This window comes from Pseudorasbora parva, chromosome 4, assembly GCF_024679245.1.
Source record: "Pseudorasbora parva isolate DD20220531a chromosome 4, ASM2467924v1, whole genome shotgun sequence".
Classification (NCBI taxonomy): Eukaryota; Metazoa; Chordata; class Actinopteri; order Cypriniformes; family Gobionidae; genus Pseudorasbora; species Pseudorasbora parva.
The window spans coordinates 23,077,694-23,105,662 of record NC_090175.1 but is presented as its reverse complement, the minus strand read 5'-3'; the positions used below and the strand labels follow the sequence as shown (position 1 = coordinate 23,105,662).

The 27,969-nt window shown below is 37.7% G+C and overlaps 1 protein-coding gene across 2 annotated transcripts; it reads left to right on the top strand.

Annotated features, from left to right (window-relative positions):
- galnt7 (UDP-N-acetyl-alpha-D-galactosamine: polypeptide N-acetylgalactosaminyltransferase 7) lies at positions 1–27,790 on the top strand. Of its 2 annotated transcripts, none has more exons than XM_067441333.1 (12): positions 1–449; positions 3,808–4,247; positions 11,099–11,265; positions 19,809–19,939; positions 20,023–20,102; positions 21,424–21,606; positions 22,832–22,949; positions 24,557–24,679; positions 24,789–25,007; positions 25,112–25,210; positions 25,299–25,427; positions 26,869–27,790. In XM_067441333.1, exons 1-12 carry the CDS (start codon positions 324–326, stop codon positions 27,004–27,006), a joined length of 1,953 nt encoding a protein of 650 aa, XP_067297434.1. In that variant the 5' UTR covers positions 1–323; the 3' UTR covers positions 27,007–27,790. The 2 variants fall into 2 exon arrangements, with proteins under 2 accessions (XP_067297434.1, XP_067297433.1); XM_067441332.1 differs by lacking the exon at positions 21,424–21,606 and adding an exon at positions 21,765–21,947 and having other exon boundaries at positions 2–449.
- Positions 27,791–27,969: the final 179 nt, after the last annotated feature.

Here is a 27,969-nt window from a genome sequence, read left to right as displayed (position 1 = left end):
TCCCATCAATCATCATGCCACACGTCCGTGTGTGTTCTTTCACACATCCGTGTAGACCTCATGGCTGCGTGGCGCGCGCACGCGCGCACACACGCAACTGCTGTCTTCTTGTATGACTTTCTTTCGTGACTGAATCATAGAGGATAGTGGGAGTTTAATTGAATAAGAGAGCAGAGGAGAGAGAGAGAGAGCGAGAGCAAGAGAGTGCAGAGAGAGAGAGGGAGGGACTCGATGTTTTCACACAGGCGGCGAAGTGTTTTATTTATTTGTACTAGATCCCCCTTTTCTTTCTTTCTTATAATTTTGTAACTGCTTTTTCCAAAATGAGGTTAAAGGTTGGATTCATCCTTCGAAGTTTAATGGTCATCGGCACATTTTTGGGGCTGGTTTTGCTTTGGTCTTCCCTGACACCGAAGGCAGGCGACGATAACCCGTTTGCTGGCGTAATGGTAAAGTATCCCTTAATGGTCGTTAGTTGTCTTGAGACATAAGTGTTTTCGCTGTGTGTGCTGTTAATTTCACCATGTTTTAGTATTCAGGAGGGTCGGCTAGCATGATGATTAGCATGCTAACTGCTGCGGTTGTCATGGAGATGCGCAGCGAGAACTGACCGATGAATTGTATCAGACACGGGACGTTTTTATTTCTCTTGAAATGTATTTAAACGCAGATTTCCATTGAGATTCAACTTAAAACGCAGATATGGTTGTCAGCTAACCTTATTAGCATAGCGAGCTAAATGTTGCTGCCTACATTCTCATAAGTAACGTTAGCAGCAAATTCAGCGAAAACCCGGAAGGTCGGACGATCTACTGGTTAATTATTTGAGAGACGCATTATTAATTTTTAATATCAGTTATTTAATATCAAATTATGTAAAATATTTTTTTTCGGTGAATGATCTAGAATGTTTTGTTGTATCAGTACTGATTATGGACTAACGTTAATAGGTCTTCGAGATGGAAGATAGAAAGGGGGGTCGATATGCTCGTAGACTGAATTATTCAGCTCGAGATAAATACGTGTAACGTACATGTCATGGACACACACTTCTCTGCTTTCAGATAAGATTCTATAGAAATCAAAGTGAGCTCACTGACACGTGGCACACTTGACAGCTTTCTGTCATCGTCTGTAACAGCAGTCTTGTTTGGTTTTATTTAACGTTAATTCTCGTGGGCTTATTTGCACTGCTTTTCAACAGAGCGTTCATGTGTACAGAGTTTCGTCTTTGTTTACTCTTCACCTTAGGTTCTTTTGCCTAATGGGTGCTGCTTATATACATGTACTTGGTGCTTGTGTTTTTGCAAAAAGTATACGATAATTCTGATAGCTACCATTTTTTTTGACAAGTATAGCAAACTACAGTGAATGTTTATCTTGAAATGGGCTATTATTAACAACAACCTTATTGTACGTTTACTTTATCAAAATCATTAACCTGTTAACTGTCACTGGCCCACCAGTTGGCCCATTTGCCACTGTATGTTGAAACAAGTATATCCTATATTTATCCTGATCTAATGTTGACAAACTATATATTATACTATAAACTATATAAACTATATATCAAATTGGACCTTGCGTTACCATGGAAACGGTGCTCTAAATTATTCTAGCAGACTCCTCCCCAAGTGGCGTCGTCATGTTTCATATTTATTTAACTACTTTATAATAAAACCCTTTTCTTATCTTGACAAAACACATATCGTTGGAAAGGATATTTGGACACCATTATATTAATTTGACACAGGAAATTGCATAAAAAAAAATCAATGGAATTTCAATGACACCTGGTGGCTGTGTGTGGTACAGCGCCTAAACAAAATCTGAACACAATTTTTGTGATATCAACTTAAAATCTGGAACACAAATTGATTAGACATATGGCTTTCATTTGATAGTAATTTTAGAGTACAAATTATTTTGTAACATATTTTTTATATTAAATATCTAGTACAGTATATTTGATTTACAGTAAATTTTAACTTCCATAACTTTTTAATACTTTTTGAAGTGATTTCCCTTGAGCAATACTCTGCTGTCTTCTTTAAAATTAGATCAAACTTATGGCTATATTCCAAAGCGTTCTTGAATTGAAACCATTTAGGTTTGGATAGTGATTTTTCATGTATATTTTCAAAAAGGGGGGTGACAGTTAACCGGTTAAACAGGTTAAACAAAAAAAAGCGAAGTCATGGAAAACCCTTGAAACAGCCATAATTATGAAAAGGGACTTGAAAAGTGCAAAAGTAATGCTTCAGTCCATCTGGTATAAATATTGAGCCCTTTTGCATGACTAAGAGCATGATATTGCTCATATAAATATCCAAGTATATAATGTAGCTTTCATTCTTCAGGTTAATCATAGATTCATCAGGGGGAAAAATTTGTTTGAATAAGGAAAGCGATTAGACTGGGTAAACCCAGCCTGATCTGCCAGCGATTTTGCCCTGCAAATCAGTCTGTAAATCTGTACATTTTCTACTACTTCTATTACACTTTTGCAGGAACCAATCACAGACTGGCATATCCACCTGGCACACTATTGGCGGGTTTTACACGATGACAGATAGAGAAAGGATGCACTCGGAAAGCGTTTCACCCATTGCTAACCAAGCCATCACCTGCTGTTAGCATCCCATTGACTCCCATTCATTTTTGAGTCACTTTGACAGTGAATAACTTTACATCTGAGGCGTTTAAAGACTCCATTTGTCCATTATTTATTTCTAAAGAAACACGACAATGCATAAAAGGCTCCATTACCTTGTATCTTACACTATCGCCCCGTAGAAGCTGTTTTTGTAAAAATAGGCTAACGATTGCGTCATAACCAACGTGACTCTGTCGCACAGTTGAGAAATTACCGTATAGACAGGAGGAAACGCTCAGAAACAATCTTTTACTGTCTGTGAGGCAGTCGGGGGGACGTGGAAACAAAGTCTGATAAGGTCAAGGGAGAAGAATGTGGAGAAGCCAATAGTGAGCCAAAAGCAACGGGAGAAAATATTTAAACAACGTGATACAGATTTGACTTTCCACAACTACTAGAAGACCTACAACTGTCAGACAGGTTGCTTACGTCACATCTACGTCGTCAAGCTCAGTCTGAGCCTGCGCAGTTCGCTCAGCCATCAGGAAATGAGTGCCTCTGATTGGCCTCATTTTTCCGCCGTTGAAGTCAATGGGATCGCTCTGTCCATTTCTTTTACTGTCTATGGTCGTTGCCTGTTGATCACGCCTCTTGTAGTCTGATTGGTTGAAGGACTATCCAGTTGCGTACAGACAGTTATTTGAATTATGCTCATTTATCACGCCTCTTGTGCAGTAGAAAATACAGAGCAGACTCAAGATGTTCAATTTAAAATTGAGTTTGGTCTGATGATAGCCAGACAAGAAAGTGATATATTTTTTCATAGTATATTTCAATGGTTTAATTTACCACAGTCATTGCGTGTGTTTTTTGTGCCATTTTGTTTTATTTTTTATCTATTTACTTTTTTCTTTCATTTTTGATTTTAAAAGACAATAAACATATTGTTTGATAAGTCAGATCTCTGATTGTAGTCCTTGAAAACCAAAAACGTAGTGCTTGAAAAGTAATGGAATTTCATTTTACAGTATCTGTATGAACCCTAATTTGAGAATTCACTGCAAAATGTGTGAAATTGTGTACCGCAATCTCACAGTAAACATTTCAAGGGAATCTAAAGTATGAACCATCAGCCAGAGGGCAGAAGGCATGTTGTAGATATGATACAGTAGGCTAATATACTTCTAACTAAAATGTGTCTAATTTCATAGGCAGGAAGAGATGCAGGTAAACTTCTGCAGCCCAATAATGACATGGCTGACCAGTTCAAGCCAGTTGTTCCTTGGCCCCACGTTGAAGGAGTTGAGGTCGATCTGGAGTCTATCCGCCAGAAAAATGGGGACAAGCCAAACCCTGCATTCAAAGCCCAGAACCAGCAGAATGTCATCCAGAAGCAATACATTACCTTCAAGCCCCACACAAATGTATTTAGCGAACCTGTGTTAAAGAAAGGGATTCTGGGCAACTTTGAGCCTAAAGAACCTGAGCCTGAGGGAACCCAGGGCGGACCTGGAGAGGGCAGCAAACCTTTTGTATTGGGACCCGAGTACAAAGATGCAGTTCAGGCCAGCATCAAGGAATTCGGCTTTAATATGGTCGCCAGCGACATGATCTCTCTGGACCGAACTATCAGCGACTTACGGCACGAAGAGTAAGTATGCAGTATGCACGTCACACTGATTTGCTAATGCATTTTTGTGTGTGGGAGGGGAGAATGTGGGTGTGGTATTAACCTGTGTTTTTCTGGCTGTGTTTTGCATAGTTTTAAAAGGCTTTCTGCTTCGTGAGATATTAACCAGGTGGTTGACTTTTGTTTCAGCATATGTTTGACTACTATCTATTTATTAAACATTTTTCACTTATTTTTAAGATGCTCGGGCTACACGCACTATAGACAGTCAGGTTTGACATGTTGACTTTTTGTGATCACACCCAGAAGATGAAGAACGATAATGACACGCCTTTTCAAACAAGCTATTTCAGTATCATAGTAAATGAAAGAGAACAAAAAAACTTTTCATTCACAACATTCCCCATTTCTCCTTTATTCTGTCCAAAAAAAAAAAAAAAAAAAAACATAACTATGGTAGTAATCCTTCATTTTTCACATGATACCATCATAATATCATGTAAGACCATGGAACATTGAAGTACCTTGGTGTACCATGTATTGTAAACACCATGTATACAAAAATCCATGTATATTCAAAAAACAGGACAGTTAGTACTGGGTAGGTAATGTGCTGCACTCTATTACTAATGTTCCAGACATTAAATAGGATCGGCATTATGCCCATAATTCAGCCACCGAAATGTTGTTTGGCCACGTCACTGAATAAGCTGCAGTCTCTCTCATTAACTCCCCTCCAAGCTGGAAAGCTGGATTATCTGCCTGAGACCGCTTTATGAATTCATACAGCTTCAGAAATGACCTACCTGAGGCTTTAACAACAGGTCAAGCTTTATATTTGACCACTGTATGTCATCCAGTTTGAACTCATTGTTGAAAAATAAACCATAATAAACAATATTTTGATATGGTCACACTTGATATGTATTGGGCAATAGCTGGTAGTAAAACCATGTTTTCACCATCAGCAGTTTAATCATTAGTGCATTTTATAGTGCTTTGGTTAGTGCTGTTTCTCATACAGAGAGCCTGAATGGTGGCTTTTACTGGGATAGTTCACCATAAAAATTTACTTAATTTAATTTACTCACTTGGTTATTTATTTAATTCAAAGCTATATGACTTTCTTCTGTGGACCTTAAAATAATATATTTTGAGAAAGTTTTGTTTAATTTTTTGTACAATGGCAGTCAGTGGTAACAAACTCTTGTTACTAGCATTCTTCGAAATATGTTTTATTGCTCATACAGGTTTAGAATGGTATAAGAGTAAATTACAGAATTTTCGGCTGAACTATCTCTGTAAGAGAGCTACACGAATAATCGTTAAAAGATCCCAATCTCGATTCAAACACCCATCCGATTTGATTTCTAAGTGACAACAGTTCCGCTATGTCTGTTACCATGGCTGTTTTACATCACAAGCGTCAGCCGACTGTGGGTAGTGCATATTTTCTCACTGCCCATGTTAATGAATGAGTCCACTGGTGCGGAGCAGAGCGGGCGTTTTCAGCTCATTTGTGTGAAGCTCAACTTCTATAGGGATAAATTTAAACAGAGGGTTTGGCCGTCATGCTTCCAGATGTGAATGCTCTCATTCATTGATATGAGATGCGGAAACGACATGTGCTACTCACGCTCCGCCCACGCTTGTGACTGGGGAGGGACTCACGGGGTACCTTATGATACGATACATGGCTCACAATACCGATAATATAACAATTCTGCGATAATCAATACATTGCTAGACAAGAATGATACATCACGATACATGTCTAACCATGAAAACAAAATATGTGTTGAGCGCCACCTTGAAGAGCCATGAAGTAGAAATGCTGGGAGCAGGGAAATCTGTTTAGAGCGCCTTATTTTATTAATTTAAATATTGATAATTGGCACCAACATATCAATTCTTGTATCGCAGAGAAGGGCCGTCTGTTTTTTATCTTGTTACACCGGGAGGTGGCCACAAGTGTTTAAAAAAATTTGTTGTCATTAAATCATTCATTTAAGAGATTCATTCACAAAGGCTGATTCATCCAATAATGAAAAAGTCTTTATGAATAAGACATTGGGTGCTTCCCAATTCTTATTTGTGCATCCTAGTTTCCTTTCCTAGCTTACTTTCCTCGCGCCTTAGCCACCCCTTCAGGATGCGAGGAAAAGAAGCAAGAACGGAGGAATTGAATCAAGTGAAATGATATATCCTCGCTCCCTTTAACGTCACTTCAAAGCGTCGTCAATTAATAATGACTGCACCGCTGGATTTAGTTGGGATTCTTGAACATTAGAGATAACTATTTGTAAGCTTCAGCCTCCACAAAATACCACATTTGTCCATATTTTAATCAATATTACCAGTTATTATTAACAACGAATTCCAGTTATTAACTGCTTTTTATTCGTTGTATAGTATTAGTTTCTCTTTGTTTCTCTGTTTGTTTCTTTCATTTTCTTGTGCTTTGATATAATTCTGCAACTGTCAGCTGTTGTTATTTGACAAACATTTGTGTCTTGTACATGTAAACATAATAATAATGGTTAATAAAATGTGGCACAATAAACTGTTGCACGATGTGAAGGGGGAGGAGAATTAATGCTTGCGTCACGTGTAGTCGATAAAACACTATAATCGTTCTAAAAATACTAAAGGTGCCATTCAGTAGCGATCGCTATAGATCCGCAGTCTTTACAGACTACCGGTAAAGGTAAGGGGTTTCAGAGAAACGTGCACTAGGTGGTTAGCCAATCACAACACACTGGGCCAGCTAACCAATCTAAGCCCATTGCGTATTTTTGAGGGACCAGCTTCATAGATCACGGAAACCATCAAACTGTTTTTACAAGGAGGGACAGAGCAGTGTAGAATAAAGGTAAAATATATGAAAAATAATGCCATTTTTTTAAAAACTAAGCATGAACAAATGTTACAGTGCAACCCACAAACACAATCAAGCCTTCGAAAGAATGTGTTTTACCACCCCTTTAAAGGTGCGATGTTGTGCCTTTTCTGAGCTACATGATCTTAAATATAACCAAGTTTAGTAATGCTCATTTGTTCAGTTGTGTTGTAAATGTCACTGCTACATGGTTTGACTTGATGCAGGATGCTTTTAATATAATAATATGCATGTTCTCTCAAACTCGCTTCCTCCAGCAAAATCAACTAAATAAATATGGAAGTGTCTGGGTCCAAGATAGGGCTGAAACAATAGACACAACTGTTCTTTGATACAGGCAAGGTGCAAAGGTTTGTAACAGCTTATGAACTTGCAGTATGGCACTAAATGTTACCGGGAAAAAAGAACACTGCTGATCTTGAACGCCAGTGGTACTGTTATCATTGGTTAGTATATGGCCCTTTTAAACTGATCGGTTGTGAGCCCGCAGGTTTGTGACTTCTCAAAGTTTTTTTTAACTTTTATCCATAATTTAGCATGATTATGTTGTAGCATTTGCAATGGTATTTCCTTTGGCAAACTGAATTGTTGAGAAGGACCTGGCAGTAGCTGTGGCGGGCCTGCACCTGCACCTGCACCTGCTCCTGCACGCGTCACCCTGCCCCATACCTATTCTGATTGATTCCATCGTCTTTCATAGGCATCCATGATAGAAAATGTTCGTATTTGTAGTTGGTGTATAAAGGCGTTTCATTTAAAACACTGGGAAATCGGTGCTATTTCAGATTAATACATTAATAGTACAAAACATTAGTCTATAAGTAGCAATGTCCCTGAAATGATTACTTTGCTAAATTAAGCTGGTCTTTAGGCTAACACGCAGACGACCCCAACATTAAAAATAAATGCTTGATTATCCACAGCAGGAGGGTCAGGTCTTCAGGTAGAGGAATAAATTATGAATTAAATGGTTTATCACATTTAGATTAGTTCATATCACCATAGTATGATAAAGGAAATGAAAAGGATGTATTACCATCTTTATTAGTAACATGACAAGACTCACTTATATTTACAGAAGGTGTTATTGGTCATGAATTTGAATGATAACTAAACAACACTGCAATATGATGTGTTGCTTTTATGTAGCCTAGTTTTTATGCGTATATGAAGCTTTTTTTCTTCACCACATTACAAAAGAATAATATAAAACTTGATGGTTCTGAAAGAACACGCCTGGAGTCTGTTGCTATAGTAATGAAAGCAACAGTATGTTTTTTATTTCAGTGCCGTTCTTAATGTTGTGGTTATATCAGCCAGCAGTTTCTTAATTCAGCTTAACAGCATTGTTACATGTTTGTTTTTTCATTCAACGGAACTGTGCACACGCATTTTAGTTTTTGCTAAGTCCATGCAATAAATGCACATCCTTGAATGAGCGATTGTTTTACTTCTGTTTCAGGTGTGGCCAAAATTATATTTGTAAAACGGCGCATTTTGACTAAATTTTAGTTCAAATAGTATCCAAAAATCTTACAGCCCCTGAAGTCAAATATTGTGATTATACTTTGTGAGCTGGCTATATTAAATCAAGATCTCAGAGACCCACAAAATAACATGAATCATTTGTGAATTCGACTGATCTAGAAGATTCAACCTACAGAAGTAAACAACTCAGTGATTCAGTGATGCGGACAATAGCGATTTATTTTTAAAACACCTGAATTTCTCTCAGATTAAGTGTGTTCTAGATTGAGCTCAACCTTATTTGTGTGTCATTAGAAAGCTCTCTTTAACTGTTTTGTAACTGGATTGATGACATTCGCTCATCAATCGATGCACTACTCTAACACACACCAAATACAAACCCTATCATGCATGCCTATGAATGGCGAATGAGCCAATCAAATAAGTGGGGGGCGAGGCGACACGCAGCCCCTCCCTGATCTGCAGGCTGTAAGGTGTACTTGTGGAATAGTTGGTGAGTGTACTCAGTGATACCAACTTTTGTCTGAAGATGTCAGTGTTTACACACTGTGTTTCTTAGTAGTGATGTTTTGCTTTAGTTCATAATCTTCCTCATAAGACAAACACCCTGCAGCATGTAAGTCAAGTAAGAATAGTTTTATCAATTTTGTCATTTTAAATCTGCCATCTTTGTTTGTTTGCACATACAAGTTTTTTTTTTTTGGAGCCAATCACCATGTAAAAATGAGTGCTTGAAGTACAAGTTATTAGCTATTTTCTTAAGCTGTGGCGAGGACAAATATGCATCCATCTATGTCCTGCTTCTTCCTATCCTCTAGCCTATACTATATAGCCTACAATTAAATGAAAAATTGTCAAATTCGTTGCTTGCCAAAAAATTTGCCTTTAAATGGTCGTCAATGGAGAATGCTTTCTTGATTTATAAGTAAAATAAGGTGACAATCATTGTAGTTCATCTATACTAGTAATTTTATTTTTTTAAACTCACATTTGTGTAACTGTGTGTAATTTATTTTGTTGAACAAAACATGAAAGTCTCTAAGTGATCTTTTCAAGAACCTTTTAGAGACAGGGGTAGCTGCAGGCTGAAAGGTGAAAAGCTACAGCAGAAATTAACCCCTAACCTAGTCTCGCGTAGCCAGACCTTCAGACTGATGGCAGAAGGTCTGGAGTCTATCGCAGCTTACATTTGTTAAGGACCTCCCAAGAGTATGTCTTATTGGCATGCAAAGCAACCAATCACAGTTCATTTTGTTCCTACCTTTCGGCCTGCCCCAACCTTCCTTCACACAGATTACTCCAACTTACAGTTACCCAAGCTTGAAATATAATGCTTAAATCAAAAACAGCTATTTAAATAATGCTGGGGAAATTCTCAAGGAAATTAAAAAGAGATTGACGTCCCTCTGAGTTGAACGTCACAACCGAACAGCTCCATTACCTCAGAGAATCAGTGCTAAAAATAGCTAAAACATGTAACTAAATAACATCCATGTAGTTTAGAAGAACAGTTAGCATTGGCGCTAGAACGGTGACAACATGTTTGTATGAAGTGCAACACACCCCGATCTCCAGTGAGATTGAATGCCATATGGGAGTTGTTCTTCCAGTTGAGTAGCTTTACTGTGCCATGTAACACACAACTTAGGCCTGTTGACTCTGCACACATAAGAACATTGAAATCTAAATCTGGTGTTAAAAGAGGTCAAACCACTTTAAGAAAGGAAGTATTGCTCTGGCAAGGTGTTGCAGGCAGGATTCAATATTTTTAATGTTTTGTGGAGGGAAATTTTATGCTTGATATAGCCTGTGTCGCATGCACATTCATAGGCAAATCTATGTCTTATTTACTAAGGCATCAAGTTTCCTCATACATTTGCTAACCTGCTCAAGCTTTTACTGTAAGCTTGCACTATGTAAGAATTTGTACATACATTTAAACCCTAGTGCAAATAACCCACCTGGAACCTACAAACAAAGTCACATTGTTTGTGCATAATACAAATGTTAATTGTTTGTGCCCCGTTTACCACCATCTCTATATTTCTAATATACATTAAAGGTGTCTAGAAGTTTAAACCTTCTTAAAATAGCATGGAGTTTGTGCAAATCATACTGTAGCTTAAACCACATTTCTCCTTTCCCACACATATTATTTATGTATTATGTACTGGAAGTGAATAAAACCAGATGATGAAAACTTTAATTTCGAGTTTTAAAAGAGAATGAGGAAGTGTGATGGCTCTCCCCCTGTGCGGAGGAAACCGTGCAAAGTTGCTATTTCCTGCCTCACAAATGGCTTCCACTGGATATAGGTGCATGCCTGTGTGTAATAATCTACCGTTAACACGAAGTGTGCTCGCGTGCAAACCCTGAGAAAACCCTGTGTAATCAGTAACACAAACCATGCATATATATATATACCCCACATCAACATTCACTTTCAGTACAAAGTGTGTTTTATAGCTGTTCATATTGTCTGCAGGTGTAAATACTGGCACTATGATGACAACCTCCTCACCTCCAGCGTGATCATTGTCTTCCATAATGAGGGCTGGTCTACCCTGATGAGGACGGTGCACAGCGTCATCAAAAGAACCCCAAGGAGATACCTGGCTGAAATAGTCATGATTGATGACTTCAGTAACAAAGGTAGTGTAAACATTGTTTTAATTTCTTGATCAAATACTCCAAATGGTATTTGTGCATATTCTGTGGTTGGCACTTTTCTTTAAACTTGGCGCAGTGCTGGTGCAAAAAAAACATCAGATCTGACAACTAAAGTCACATTTGCACCACAAACATGGCAAAGAAAAGGAACTAAATCTTTATTTTCAGTATTGTGACAGTAGTTCTCTGCTTTTTTTCAGATTCAAATCTCTAATCAATGTAGATATTTCAATAACTGGGAGTTGAGTTGCTGGTTTTTACATCCCTTGCACATTTTATTGTGTTGCAACCGCAAGGAAACAGAAGCAATAATCAAACACACTTTCCTGTCCTCCTCAAATACCAATAAGTCTTAATCATTTAAAATGTATTTCATCCATTTGGTAATTTAGAAGAAACTATTTAAGCAAAGATTCTTAGACTTTAGCCTCTGGCCACAATTTTTACAGATGACACAAATTGACGATATTTGCGTCATTGGAGTAATTTTTCCAGAAATATAAAACATAAATCTCTTGTCTCAGGGATATGAGGGGGGGAGCACGATAATTTGAATATACTCCAGGGTTTCTACTGATAAAAGCCATATGCTAATCGCTGAAGTAACCCTTTAAGGCAGGTGTACAATGCGCAACACTCGGGAGGTCATGAGCCATTGCACGTTACAAGTCAGTTAACCTGATAATCGCCTTAAAGCAACTGGTACACGGCATGTCTGTACTGCATGGCGATCCGGCGGCAATCACATGAGCTTTCGCGTTAAACACGGAGAGTGGAGCTTTCGGTGTCGCTCCGGATAGAAGAAAGAAAATATAAAGACACACTGGTCAAAATCAGACTACCTTCCCAAATTTTGGTAAAAAAGGAAGTGTATGTAAGATTGTGGCCAAAACTGTAATCCCTTTCAAATGACTGTAGAGCAGTGTATCCCCTTTCCCCCTCCCCCTGACTCGAGTTTGCCAGATATGCAGCAGGATCGTTTGTAGCGGCAGCTGTGGTAACTAGAGCAGAGCTGGCAACCCAGACGCCAAAAGACTACTGACTTCATGTTGGTAGATAGGTGGAGAGTGGTAGCCTGACAAGCCAGACCCACATCAAGATGTTTGGTCTGGAAACTCCCCATAGACAGGGCTAAATCCAAACGGCGGGGATAAACAGTTGTCTTTCAAACTCCCTCTGCACGCGATAGGATAGTGCTACCACCAACCAGAGCAATGAAGGTGAAACAGAGCTTGTTGATAGATTAAACATTCACCGTATCCGGTCGGCTAAACTCAGAACACATCTTCCCTTTTTAAGAATGACTTCAGTGCTGTTCTTTGTTCTTTTCTCAGAGAAAAGCTTAACTCCAAGTCTTCCAGAATCGCAGTCAAAGCTGATTCGAAAGACCGCCGCCGTTCGCCAGTTTCTGTGTTTACTAGAAGCACGCAAACGCAACTCGGCCATCGTCATTATGGCCCGGCCCGCCGACTCTATACACGATGTGATTGGCCCGTCCAGAGTGAGGGGAATACAGCTCAGAAGGGTATTAAGAGTTCCTAAACGACACTTGCAGGCAGATTAAATTTGCTGCCGCTAGGGTGCGTCTAGATTTCTAGGCTAGGAGAGTGGCGCTTCAGGCCAAAACACAACATGACAACATCAACATCAGTTGAGGGCTGCAACTACAACTTTTAAATGACAATATCCTGGCTGGACTACTGTTGTCAGTGATTTAAGTATTTGAAATTAATATGATTTCTTAATGTCTAGTGACATATCAGGGCCATTTTATGATTAATTGAAATACATTTCTTACATACAGTTCCTTTAAATATGTTTACGATGCGCTCAGCCTCGTAATTTCCCTTACACAAAGCATCAGTGATTTCCTTGCAATTTCTCCGGAAAAATAAAAAGCCTGCGAGCTCGTATGACAGCAAAATATGCACCATGTGCACCCGGGTTTAGTCGTGATGAAATGGTTAGACTGTTTGTTTCATTGTACTGAATAAAAATGTTTATAAAAAATTAAAAAAACGCCTGTTTTTATCAGTCAGTTGATTGGATGGAGGCAGATTGCTTGAATATGAGCTTGCAGTTGATAGTTCCTTCCAAGTAAAGTCGTTTTCTTGGCAGCCATATTTGCAACGCCTTTCTGCAGCTATTTTGGCACCCAAGATTCAGGAGGAGCATGTTCAGAGAATTAACACAAGTGGAGAGAACTCAGCCTGAATCTGCTCTGCAACACGCAATTGAATTTGTTCTTGTTTTTTAATGTAAAGAAAGTTGGCCATAGGAGTATAAGATTTATTTTAAGTTAATGAAATAAAATGAAAATTTATAATATTTGAAAATTTGAAATAAAATAAAATAATTTGAAATAAAAAGAAAATTGTCATCCTTTACTCACCTTCAAGTTGTTTCAAACCTGTATGAATTTATTTCTTCAGCTGAACACAAGGGAAGATTTTTTGAAGAATGTCAGTAACCAAACCGTTAACTAGAGCCGTTGACTTCCATAGTAGGAAAAAAATACAATGGAAGTCAATGGCTCCAGTTAACTGTTTGATTACTGACATTCTTCAAAATATCTTCCCTTGTGTTCAGCTGAAGAAAGAAATTCATACAGGTTTGAAACAACTTCAGGGTGAGTAAAGAATGACAGAATTTTCATTTTAAAGTGAACTATCCCTTTAAGGAATCTTAAACTGGTTCAAACTGGCAACTGTATTATATAAGTGTGATTTATGTTGAAGTGTTTGGGACATGGCTTTCAATTGTGAGTCTTTTGATTTTGTAATTAGATCAATAAGATCAATAACATGCATTTAGAAAATGGATAGAAAATAAGTTTTAATATCACTTGATTAAAATACAGAAGCTGTAATGCTCCAAAAGACCTGGAAAGGCTTAAAGGGTTAGTTTACCCAAAAATGAAATTTGTGTTATTAATGACTCGTCCTAATTTTGTTCCACACCCATAAGACCTCTGTTCATCTTCAGAACACAGTTTAAGATATTTTATATTTATATGAGCGTATGTCCAGAAAGGGAATAAAAACATCATCAAAGTAGTCCATAAGTGACCAGTAGTGTGGGAGCTTGTTATAGCGTCAACCCCCCTAGTGGGGGGGCTGTGGACTAAAATTATATTGTATTTAAAAACATGAAATGAAATAAAATCAATTAAAATAGACTGACATAACATACTGTGTATGATATGGGATTAAAATAATGGGCAGTGGATAAGATATAAACTAATGATTAATCATTTTAATAATTCCTCAGGAAGTGCTTTCGTCACCGTCACGTCACCTCGTTCGCTCTCATTTGGTCATGGTGGCTAGCAATAAGTAGCAGAAACGCATTTTTAGACGTTTTTGAGTAACGTTACTACTAATGCAGTTAAAAAAAGTAAAATTGGGAAATATTCTCAAATAAAGTATGTAAACAACAACAACGCTGACCTTGACACCGACACAAACTGTGTTCAGACATCCGCGAGGTTTGTGAGCTGGACGTTAACATGTACTCTTACCAGTCTGCTGAGGTCGGGGGACATGATATTTTACAAACATGTGATTATGAATCATTATTTCTCCAAATATGTGCACATGATGGACTAAAAGCCCTGGCAGATGCTGGATATTGTATGTAGCCTATGAACAAAAATAAAGAGTGCTTTATGAGTGATGATTTACGTGTGTAAATCTCAAAAAAGACTCACCCACTTTTTAAGACCAATGATATTGGACCCACTCAGTTTTATCGTCACTAATTCAACACGTCTGTTTACCTACCCCTAACCAAGAAAAACTTATTAGGTCTTTGACTTTTTTTTCTTTTTTTTCACTTTTCTAATATTTTTTCAATTTTTATTGAAAATAAATGCCTTTCCGATCTGATATGTGATGTGAAAAGGGAGTAGAGAGAGTTCGGCAAAAGGCGGATTCGAACCTCTGATCGATTTGCATCAACTTGATGTCATGTGTCTCTAACCGCTACTCTATAATCAGGGCAAATAACTCAGTGATGTTGATTGAGTTGAATAAGCTGATTCATAACCGTTTGAATCTTTATTTGAGGTTTGAAAACAAACGTGGACGTGAGGACTATGCTAAATAAAGCCATAGTTTTGTTATTTTTGGACCAAAATGTATTTCCAATGCTTCAAGACATTCTAATTAACTGATGTCACATATGGACTACTTGGATGATGTTTTTATTCCCTTTCTGGACATGCACCGTATAGTGTGCATTAGGGCTGGGTGATATGGAGCAAAAAATATATCTCGATATATTTTGCTATATCTCGATATACGATATATATCTCTATCTTTACAGGAAAAATAACCCCCTAAAAACTACAGCTAAAACAAATATGCCAAATACCACAGTCATAATATTTTTATTGAAGTGCAAAGAGGTAGTCAGTTCATGTAGGAACAATGTGCTTTTGACGTAAAAAAAAAGAAAAACTCCCTGATTACATAAATAATAATAATTTAACTGTCAAATAAAATAAATAATACAGATAGCCTTAATTCTTTTCATTCATTTCATGCCTTCAAAAGATGAATCAAAGACTCCCTTTTTTTAAAAGTTAAAGTAAACAGTAAGCATTTTGCAGAAAGATTGGGGCATGACTGAGATATAAATAAAATGATTTTGTCATAACACCACTTCCTGTTAAATTTGTATCAAAATTCAAACAGTAGGCTAGATGTCGCGCTCTTTACTAAAGCGTGAGAGCCTCATCATGCGGATCATGTAGGCTACACGTGAGGCGAGCTTCCCTTCTTTTCCAGTTACAGAACGAAATATTTACGTCAGAAGGTAGGCTATATGATACAGTACAACTTACAGAAGAGCACTGTGTCTCAGGACACCCGGGATGTCTTGTATTTCCCTCTTGGTTAAAACATGCATAGACCTATTCATCATAATCCCGTGATAAAGCTGACAAAATAATAATAATTATGATATTGCAATAATTTTTAAATGTTTTTAAATAATATGCGATCATTTTGACATTTTAACCGAAAACCATGCGATCAGTTAGACACATCATAATATATCGAGATATTTTTTAAATATCTACCCCTATCTACCCACCCCTAGTGTGCATACTCTTGGACAGGGGTTTTCAAACTTTATGATGCCAAGGACCCCCAAATACGATGAATCTTATGAGGGACCCCCATCCTAAAATCCATCTATTTTTATGAAGAAACATTTAAATTTTAGATAAATTGTGTGGCATTTTAAATAGCAAAGTATTGATTTTAAACCTAATAAATTGGCTATACTTAATGTTGCATGTATAAACCTGAAGAACAATTTTTCAACTAAAAGTAATTTGATTTCAACTTTGACAATGGATGTATGTAAGTATCTCATGTACAGCATTAAGAATACTGCCTTACAACCCCAGTGAAGCAAGATAAAGGGGACTCACTAGAAAGAAAATAGCCTATGCTTACGACAAGAAAGGAGAGAAACGTTTAGAAATTAAACAGAATATTCGGTAGACTTTATCCATTTTTGCTTTGTCTTTTTGTTCTCTGAAATTTTCTGGGGACCCCTTAGGACATTCTGGAGGACCCCTGGGGGTCCCCGGACCCCAGTTTGAAAACCCCTGCTCTTGGATACGCTCTCAGACTAAATATAAAATATCTTAAACTGTGTTCCAAAGATGAATGAAGGTCTTACGGGTGTGGAACGACATTAGGGTGAGTCATTAATGAGATAAATTTCATGTTTGGGTGAACTAACCCTTTAATGTTCTGCTCTTTTTGAGTTCATTCCTCAAAATATGCTTTTTGATGCCCCTCAGTCTTCTAAATGCTCTGTGATTTGCATGTTCTTGTTGTTTTGGGTTGTGACTGTCTTTCAGCAGTTACTGGTTTTTCAGGTTCATAGAAGTGATGAATAGCTTTTTTGAATGGAATTTTTGATATCTCTCTCCTGAGAGTCAGTTCTGCAGTTCATAAGTGAAAGAGACGTATCTTTGCCACAACCTTTATTATGCATGTAGACTAATGCTTTGCGCTTGTTCATTAATATGGGGCAAGCAGACTGTTACTGAATGGAGATCATTACTCTTTAAGAGATCGCTCACAAGGGAACTATGAATGAATGCAGTGCTGCAGACTTCGCCAATAAGAATCGATATAGGCTCAGAATGTTTTATGACTTTAGTTGTAAAGGTCAGTAAAACTTTGTTCATGCTGCACACAGTTTCGATTTGTTTTTCAAATGCAATCTTTATGGCTGACTGTCTGCACTGTTATTTTGCAAGTGGTCAAATCGGATCCGCTTGCTCAGATATAATCAATGTCTGGTATATCTACACTGGCTGCTGTAGTAGTGATGTAGGTTTGGACAATACACCAATAACTCTTTGACAACTGAGCAGCAAGGTATAATTAAAAAGAGCAGACAAAAAGCTGGACATTTTGCTATTCGCTCATGGTATGTCCCTGTGGTTCTCATGAGGTAAATTGGACAACATAAATAAAGCCAAGAAAAAATTAATGACATTTTTGTGTCTGTCAGTGTCAAGGTTATTATAGTTTTGCTTTTTGAAATTCGTTTTTATTTCAGTATCGTTTTCAATTTTGCTACAAATTTCAGTTTAGTTTTAGTTAGTTTTACAAATGGTTTTGCTAGTTTTAGTTTAGTTTTTATTTTGCAAATACATTTCTATTTAGTTTTTATTTATTTAGTTTCAGTTTTAGTTTTAGTAATTATAGTTTAGCAGAGTTACCATAATGAAGTGTAGAGACCAAATCAAGGTTTTTAATTTCAGCAAAATTTAATGTTTGCACAGATTAGAGTTTAATCTTACTAAACATCCTTAAGTGAAATAACTTGATAAACAAGCATTATTGTTTATACCCAGGAAGGTCTTACAAAACATGCATAAAGTTGGGTCAAACTATGACCTATACAAACAACGATCTGGAGATTAAAAATGAAATAAATTGTATTTTGATATTAAATCTTTATATTTGATATTTTTGACAAAAACAAAATAAATGCAACGAAAAATATAAAAGTAAAAATTATAAATTCCAGACAAACTCATTCATAACAAAGATGAAATATTGTTAAACAATTAAAAGCTTATTTTAATTTCTTCAGTAGTACAAAGTCATCTGAATACAGCCAACACACACTGTTGTGCTGTGTGTGTGTGTGTGTGTGTGTGTGTGTGTGTGTGTGTGTGTGTGTTCCTTGTTTGGCAATACTTGTGAGGACACAAATGTCCTCACTTATAGTAAAACATGAAAATGACCCACTAGTGAGGACTGGTCCTCACTAGTTTAAAAGGCTTATAAATCAGCCATAACATGTTTTTATTTAAATCTGTTGTTCTGCACATGTTTCTGTGATGGGTAGGTTTAGGGATAGGGGTTAGGTTAGGTTAGGGGATAGAAAGTATCATTAACCTGATATAAAATCAATGGAAGTCTATCTAATGTCCTCAATATTATAGTGAAACAAACCTGTGTGCGTGTGCGTGTGCGTGTGCGTGTGCGTGTGCGTGTGTGTGTGTTTGTTGTGCTATAATTGTAAAGGGGACCAATGTCCTCACTTATCTAGTAAAATATTATGATAACTGACTAGTGAGGACATTTGACTGGTCCTCACTAGTTAAAAAGGCTTATAAATCGGCAAACACATGTTTTTATTTAAATCTATTGTTTTGCACGTTCTTGGGATGGGTAGGTTTGGGGAGAGGGATTGGGTTAGGGGATATAAAATATCATTAACCTGATATAAAATCATTAGAAGTCCATGCAATGTCCTCACTTATATAGTGAAACAAACCTGTGTGTGTGTGTGTGTGTCCTGGTATTCCCTACTTTGTGGGGAAATGTCTCCACAGAGACAATAATATTATTAGTAGTAAATGATTATGAAAACACCTTTGAGCCTGTCAATATTATGCAAACATGAAATCTCCAACGCACAGTAGGCTAGTACTTGCTACTAGTTGCTGACTTTTGCGCCTGCGTCTCTCGTCGCGTAAGAAACGGCATTCTAAAACAGTGAGCTTAAGTTAAATGAAATTCAACGTGCATCTCATTACCTTGTGTTATTTCCCATTTCACTGCCACGGACGCATTGGTTCTTTGTGAACTGCCGTTTAGGACTGGCGATGTGTTGCCTGTCTGCACGCGTCCGTCACAGGACAGCGATTAATCTCCTCAGAGATCACTTCACGCGCAGTTGCGCAATAGACACTCCCTCAACCGCCACAGTCAGATTTTCCACCACATGAAATAGGGCTTATTAATAAGGAAAACGAATATTTATTTTTGCTAATTATTATTTTATTTCAGTTAGTTTTTTAGTAAGAGAAGTTAGTTTCGTTTAGTTTTAGTTTTTTACTTATTCAGATTTTTTAATTTTATTTCAGTTTACGAAAATGTTTTTTGACCAATAGTTTTAGTCTTAGTTTCAGTTTTCGTTTACGAAAATAACCTTGGTCAGTGTAAAAAGTCTGAAAGTGTTTTTGTGTGTTTTCTCTTTAGTTCATCTTAAAGAGAGGCTGGAGGAGTATATAAAAAAATGGAATGGGTTGGTCAAACTGTTTCGCAATGAGAAGAGAGAGGGTCTGATTCAGGCCAGGAGCATAGGAGCCCGCAAAGCCACTCTGGGACAGGTTTGGGCCCCATCAACATACTGTTTAATGGTACCACATAACTGTACCTATTTGTTTGACTCCCGCTGTGGTCCTGTCCTCAGGTGCTGATCTACTTGGATGCTCATTGTGAAGTTGGGATAAACTGGTATGCCCCACTGGTGGCCCCCATTTCAAAAGACCGGTATGACTTGTTCTGGGCTGCTTTTGTGCTCACTAAAAAGAGACTTTGAAGATACATTTATCTTTTGAATATTTAAAAGTTTTTTTTTTTAATGAGCATGTGTCGGCTTTCTAGAAATGTACTCTTCCTATTCATGTTGGTTTCATATTGAATAGAAAAAAACAAACACAAACACAAAACCTTGTTTAAATGTAATGACTTAAAGAAGGTCATGTGGTATAACAAAAAATAAAACGTAGCATTTACCTTGCACCTTCAAAGACGTGCGTACATCTTAATTAGGGCTGGAACAATGCATCAAAGTAATCGATTACACACTGTTCATGTTCATTCCTATCCACTGTCATGTTTCACACCAAACAAAACTAGATGCTAATGACAAGTATGGCAGTGCTGCTTAATACGAACCTGCACATTTTCAGGACTTGCATTCAGCGACAGTATCAAAAATGGCGATGTCCATAACATCTGGAAGTTTTGTCACAATTGACAGCGTGTTGTTAAATGAACGTGTCCAGTTAAGGCGTGAGTTCTTTAAATGCAGAGAGTAGAGTATGTTTGAGCTGTGCGTTTTGCAGCTCTTACAGGGTTAGTTCACCCAAAAATGTCATTAATGACTTACCCTAATATTGTTCCACACCTGTAAGACCTCCGTTCATCTTCGGAACACAGTTTAAGATATTTTATATGTAGTCCGACAGCATATCCAAGTGTAGGCACACTATACTGTCCATGTCCAGAAAGGGAATAAAAACATCATCAAAGTAGTCCATATGGGACATCAGTTAGTTAATTAGAATCTCTTGAAGCATCGAAAATACATTTTGGTCCAAAAATAACAAAAACTATGACTTTATTCAGCATTGTCTTCTCTTGCGTTTGTTTTTAAACATCAAATAAAGATTCAAACGGTCATGAATCAGCGGATTGATTCATGATTTGGATCATGTGTCAAAATGCCAAACTGCTGAAATCACATGACATTGGCTATCCGAATCATGAATCAATACGCTTCATGAATCGGATTCATGACCGTTTGAATCTTTATTTGAGGTTTGAAAAAATGTATTATTATGAACACAACCGTATCAAGTGGTGCTACCATACTAGCTTTTAGTAACTGCTCTAGAGTTTTGTTTTGTGTGAAACATGACAGGGGATCAGGGATGAACATGTTGACGCATCATTCCAGCCCTAATCTTAATCATTGTTTTCTCTGCATATTACATTTTAATTTCTAATACACTACACAGGTGTGGTATTTTTTTTATTTATCTTAACCTAAATGTATTGTTAATACTGTGTTGTGTTAATGTTGCAGAACGGTCTGCACAGTACCGTTGATAGATTACATAGACGGCAATGATTATACCATAGAGCCACAGCAGGGCGGGGACGAGGACGGTCTGGCGCGAGGCGCCTGGGACTGGAGCCTCCTGTGGAAAAGGGTCCCTCTTAGCAGCAGGGAGAAGGCTAAGAGAAAGCATAAGACAGAGCCTTATCGGTAAACTTCCACCCTCCCATAAGCATGATCATTAAATCCATTCTATCTCTTTCTTGTTTTGTCTCCCCCACCCCCTTGTTTGTGTATATGTGTGTCCATGTTTGCTTGTATGGACGCCCCCCCCCTGCCTCTCCACCATCCTCTTTGGTCATGTTCAGAACGGTGTGCACAGTGCCTCTCATAGATTCTATTAGCGGCAAGACTTACAACATCGATCCCCAGGGGGGCGGGGACGAGGATGGCTTTGCCAGAGGAGCATGGGACTGGAGCATGCTTTGGAAACGCGTGCCGCTGGGTAGCAAGGAGAAGCAGACGAGACTAACTAGAACTGAGCCCTATCGGTAATTTAGAGCCATAATCCTGAGCTGATTAGGGCTGACCACAACACACACACACAATTGGAGAGACTTTGTCTCTCTCTTGTAAAGATTGGTGGTGGTCTGCATGTCTGCTTTTGATGCTCATTAGATACTTTCCGCTAAGTGTTAAAGCTGTATACTAACTGCTATGAAGTGGTCATAAAACAATGAAGTGATTTGAATAAAATACTTCATATATTATGACTCCACTATGGCTCTTCTGGTTGAGTCGCTCAACTACTAGAATTTAGAAACTAACGACTCCTAGACCTTGTTACTGCTTCTCTTTGCATGTCTCCATTCTCGTCTCCAACTAATCTCTTCTGTGGTATTGACTTGGCATAAGTCTACAACTCAAGTGTCACCATACAAGGGAAATTGTGTATGCTGCTTGAATTTTAACTACAACTTCATCTTTACATTACATACGGTACTATTTTACCTGCTATTAAGTCTTGCTGATGTTTGATTCTATGGGCAATATAACCTGAAAAGAGACACCAGAATTTCGCAAAATTATGTAGGCACGGAGACAGAACATGGGCTATTTATTTTAAACAATTGGCACATCCTGATATTATAATGGAAACGTCCTGATTGTATGTCAGCATTTTACTGCTTGTTTTGGTGTCTCTTCGATTTTGTTCACACTACACTTTTTTTTTTTTCAAAGAGGAAATTCATTAACAATGTCAACAGTCATGATGTGCATATTTTGTCATTGGTTGTCTACTTGAATTTATTTCAAACTAAAAAATATTTGCCTGTCTGAACAAGGCCTCGTCTCTTATGGTTGTTAAATAACGTATTGTATGTGTGTAAAAAGTAAGGGGTGAACATTCCTGATGGGTGAATTTGTGCGTCAGGTCCCCTGCCATGGCTGGAGGACTCTTCGCAATAGAAAGAGAATTCTTCTTCGAGCTGGGCCTCTATGACCCGGGCCTTCAGATCTGGGGAGGAGAAAACTTTGAGATCTCCTACAAGGTAAACTTTAGTTTAAATTTGTAGTGGTCTCAATAGAAATGTTTGCTTTTTTCCCCACCAAAGTTTGCATAAATGAAGGTTTATTCTTAATCAATCAATTAATCTGGTTTAAAGTCGGCATGTAACAGAAGTTGTGATAGTCTTTTGTTTCCTATTATGACGCATTTGGGTAAGTGAAACAAAATGTAGTGTGGGACTTTTTCTGGAACTTTTGTTCAACAAAAATTGTTTGGATGGTTGAATCATTGGTGTTTGCTATTACTGTGATCTCAAGCGGGTGACAGGTTGCCCTCATGTCGATATCACGTCATCACAGAAAAGAAAAGAGATGACGTTACAAGAAGAAGGAGACGTTATTTTGATTTAATGATGATGTGCACAGATAAATAATTTATAATTTTCCACTTTTTTTTTAAAGCTATGTAATTTTTCTGTCCGCTAGAGGGTGCCTATTCAAAACAAAGGCGTAGTTTGATGAATGGAATGGAAGTGATGGAAGTGACACCAAGTTTGAGCTCAGAATCTTGGGACATGTGGTCTTTACATGTGGGCGGCAGTGGCTTTGGTGGTTCATGTAGGTTGTCTACAAACCGAAAGGTCGGTGGTTCAATCCCTGGTTCCACCTGATCAAGTGTCGAGGTGTCCATGAGCAAGACACCTAACCCCAGCTGCTCCCTTACATGGCTGACACCGCCATCAGTGTATGAATGGGTGAATGTGAGGCAAAATGTAAAGCCCTTTGGATGGCCATAGGGTCTGTTAAAAGCGCTATATAAATGCAGTCCATTTACCATTTACCTACGCTGGTGGAAAAGAAATCAGGATAGGACTCAGAAATCTTGTTCATGGATGTGGTTATTAACGTTACTGTATGAAGCAGAGCAGGATTGAGTGTTGTTGAGCTGAGCAAGCCCGATAGAGCGATTTGTTGCGCACTGCACGCCTCGCAGGTGACGGGACTTTTATGACGGGACACAGTCGCCGGCTCTTTTCTGGTCATCTCCACTCACTACTGCACTCACTCAGGCTCCAAGATGTCAGCCACACGCTTGGCACTCTTTTTTGATGGCCTTTTTTTCGTTCATTCATTCATCATTTGAAAGCTTACGAACTCAAAATTCTGTGAAAACCATTTTGAAACGATTTTGAATTTATCCCATTTTGAAAACCATTCGGACGTTACGTTACCCATGGAAACGGTGCTCAAATTTCTTCTAGCAGGCTCCTCCCCTAGTGAGTGGTGTCATGTTTCATATTACAACATTTATTTTAACTACTTTATAGTCAAAATCTTCTCCAATCTTGACAAAACACATATCATCGTAAAGGTCAGTCTCTCAAGGTTTCATATTTGGTGACTGCTTTGTGATGGAAGTGATATTTAGACAGAAATGTACAGGAATATGCATCAAAAATAAAATCCATGGAACGTGGATTGCAACCGATGGCTATTTTTCTTACTGCAGTCTGACATACGGTCATTATCACAAAATAAATGTCTTCATGCTTCTACATTAATTGCACAGAGCAACATAGTTATCCAACTTCAGCCGTTTATTTGTACGTGGACAGTTTCGGAATTCCTGCCATGTGTGTGTCCTGTGTAGATATGGCAATGTGGCGGGCAGCTTCTGTTTGTGCCATGTTCACGGGTGGGGCACATCTACCGTCTGCAGGGCTGGCAGGGAAACCCACCTCCTGCTCACGTAGGCTCATCCCCCACACTTAAGGTCGGTTACTCGTTTTATATTCTATAATCAGCCTTTTCTGAATTCTGAAAACAAAACTGTATTTTACTTTAATCCTGTGTTCTCCCTTCTTCTTATTTACTGCATGTAGAACTATGTACGGGTAGTGGAGGTGTGGTGGGACGAGTATAAGGACTATTTCTATGCCAGTCGGCCTGAGACTCTCACACTGGCCTACGGGGACATCAGCAGCTTGAAAAAGTTCAGAGAGGAACATCGCTGCAAGAGCTTCAAGTGGTTCATGGAAGAGATTGCCTATGACATCCCTCTACATTACCCACTGCCTCCAAAGAATGTCGAATGGGGAGAGGTGCATATATGTAGTTAATCAATAAACGCAGAACGTGCTGTGGATTAGAGTGATGGTGCAGGTTGTGGAACTTGTCATCATTCAGTCACTTTTTCTTTCCTTAGATCCGTGGGTTTGAGACCAGCTACTGCATCGACAGCATGGGCCACACCAATGGCGGCAATGTCGAGATTGGGCCTTGTCACAGAATGGGTGGGAATCAGGTAAAGGGAAATGTTTTGGCAGCAGTGCTTTGCTTTGACAGTTTTTAGAGTGAGGTTTTGATGTCATCTTAATTTTGCCTTTCTTCAGCTTTTCAGAATTAATGAAGCAAACCAGCTCATGCAGTACGATCAGTGCCTGACAAAGGGGTCTGATGGATCTGCCGTCATCATAACACACTGCAACTTGAACGAGTACACGGAGTGGAGATACTTTAAGGTATGTCACAAACGTATTGAGCCCGTTTTGAGTCCATAATCAACAAAACCACCATTTTTAAGTTGGTCATGCTGATAACATTCATTATAGCCATTCAACATTACAGAATAATTCAAAGCTATAGGTTTAAAAGTATATTAGATTTAACTGAAGTGAATTTAAAACAATCTGGTGGTTCAGATTTTTACCTGCCCTGCTAAAACTCACAAAATATTGTTTTCATTGTTTTTGCTTTTACAATGTCAGGTAAGTCTAACAAGTAGGAAATATACAGAAAGAGGTCCATTTATACAGAGAAGATGCAAGTGTTTGATAACCTGATTCAAATAAGGTTATCAAACACTTGCATCTTCTCTGCATAAATTATTAATTAAATATAGATTCATCGAGTCTACAAATGTTATCCAGTTAAGAGCAGTGAGCAAATATTCGGTTTTTCTTTTGTTCTTTGATTAACATTAATCACAGACAGCAGCAGGTTATTAGGCTGCTGTCACTTTAAGTGACCTGACTCACTTGACCCGGATCTGACACGCATTCTATTTTTTTGAAACTTAATTTGTCACTATTTAAGTCATTAACAACCCATGCTTATGAGGATACTATGAGGAATTTCGGCGTAAATTTGTGTTTTTGTCCGTTTATGCGTAAAACTGAACTGCTGTGCTATCTGTAGGGGCTTCCTGTGAGTGAGTTTCGGCTGTTTGTTCACAGGCAGCTGCTTGACAGCCAGTAAATGTTCAAATAACTTTTCGCGTCATACCATGCTTGGATGGTTTAATAGCACTTGAATGAATGATAGCATGGTCATATACTGTAGTGCAACCAAAATATGACAGAAAAAAAAGGTACAGCATTAAATATTTCTTATTATTATGTTTTAAAATTGTTAATTTTGACCACAATAATCTTAAAATGTAATTTATTTCTGTGATGGCAAAGCTGAATTTTCAGCAAAATTACTCCGGTACTCAGTGTCACATGATTCTTTAAAAACCCTTATAATATGCTGATATGGTGCTTTTCTTACTATCATCAATGTTGAAAACAGTGCTGTTTAATGTTTTTTTGGGAACCAAAATAATTTTTTCAGGATTCTTTGATAATTATCGTTTATTTGTAATAGAACATATTTGTAACAATGTGAAAGTCTTTACTGTCCCTTTTGATCTTTTTTAATTCATCCTTCCTTGATGAATACAAGTATTAATTACTTTTTTGAAATCTTACAGTAAAACCTAAAACAATAACCCTTTGTTAGCAAACATGTATTAACATTAACAATGACTAAAAGTATATACATTAATAAATGCTGTGAAAAATAGTCGTTTGTTTGATAGTGATATCAATTTATTAACTTTAAAGTGTTAGCAAGCATTATTTTGTACCTTGCTGTGTCGATTCTTCAGTGAACTTTTCCAACGCTTCTGATTTCTCGTAGGATCTGCATCGATTCACACACATAACTACAGGGAAATGCTTGGATCGCTCTGATGTATTGCACAAGGTTTATATAGCTGACTGTGACAACAATAAGAGCTCGCAGAAGTGGGAGATGAACAACATTGTGGCGGTTTGAGAGCTGGCTTTACTCTCAAATGTGCTTCAAGAAAAAAAACACTGACTACAGAATACATGTATTACCAGTAAACGTGTGACTAATGAAGTTTTAGTCATTGCCAGAATAACTGATCATAAAAAAAAACCTAAAATCTCTCCATTGAAGACAATGTTTACATCGGTTCGTCCCCAGTGTCCATCGCATGGGTTTTTCTTTGGAATCTGTGGATTGGAGGGGTCTACCTAACAGAATGTTATTCTTTTTTTGTAGAATGTGCACAATGTGTGCTGAGGTAAATGATCTAATACCACTTCTGTTGCTGCTCCATTATAAAGTAAAGGTTGTCCATCAAGTACGGGGATGCATATATTTTTTTAACACTGGAGCTTCATTATGTTTGAGATGACAACCTGCCACTTGAACTATTTTTGTCTTTGGGACAATGGGTAAAGAATGGGAGTGGAAAGAAAAGGGAAATGGGAAAAGGGTGTCAACAGTGAAAAAAAAAAGCATTTATTTTTGTCTACTGCAGAAATGTTTGGCTAGGGGAATATGTTTACTTGTGAAAATCAATGATTGATTATACTATTCATGGCCAAAAATCACCAATCTCAAACAAGTGGTGCAAAGTTACGTTTTAAGGGTGAGAATGATTGCAATGTGTACATTTTTGTTTGTTTTATACAATGTAAATATGATTATTTCTAAATTAACATTTTGAGATACGGTGGGGTTCTGAATGAAGGTGTAAATATCTAACTTATGGCTCTTTTCTCAAAAATAAATGGAAAATTTTTACGTTTGTTGTTGTATTAGTTTTTTTTTTATCAGGTTAACTATGTAGAGGATTAAGTTAGCAATCTTTTCTGTATCAAAGTGTTATAATTTATACAAAATGTAACTATGAAAAGTAGGTTTCATATTAGTCCTGATTTTTTTTTTTTTTTTTTTTTGACAAATCAGTTTCCTAAGATAATGTTC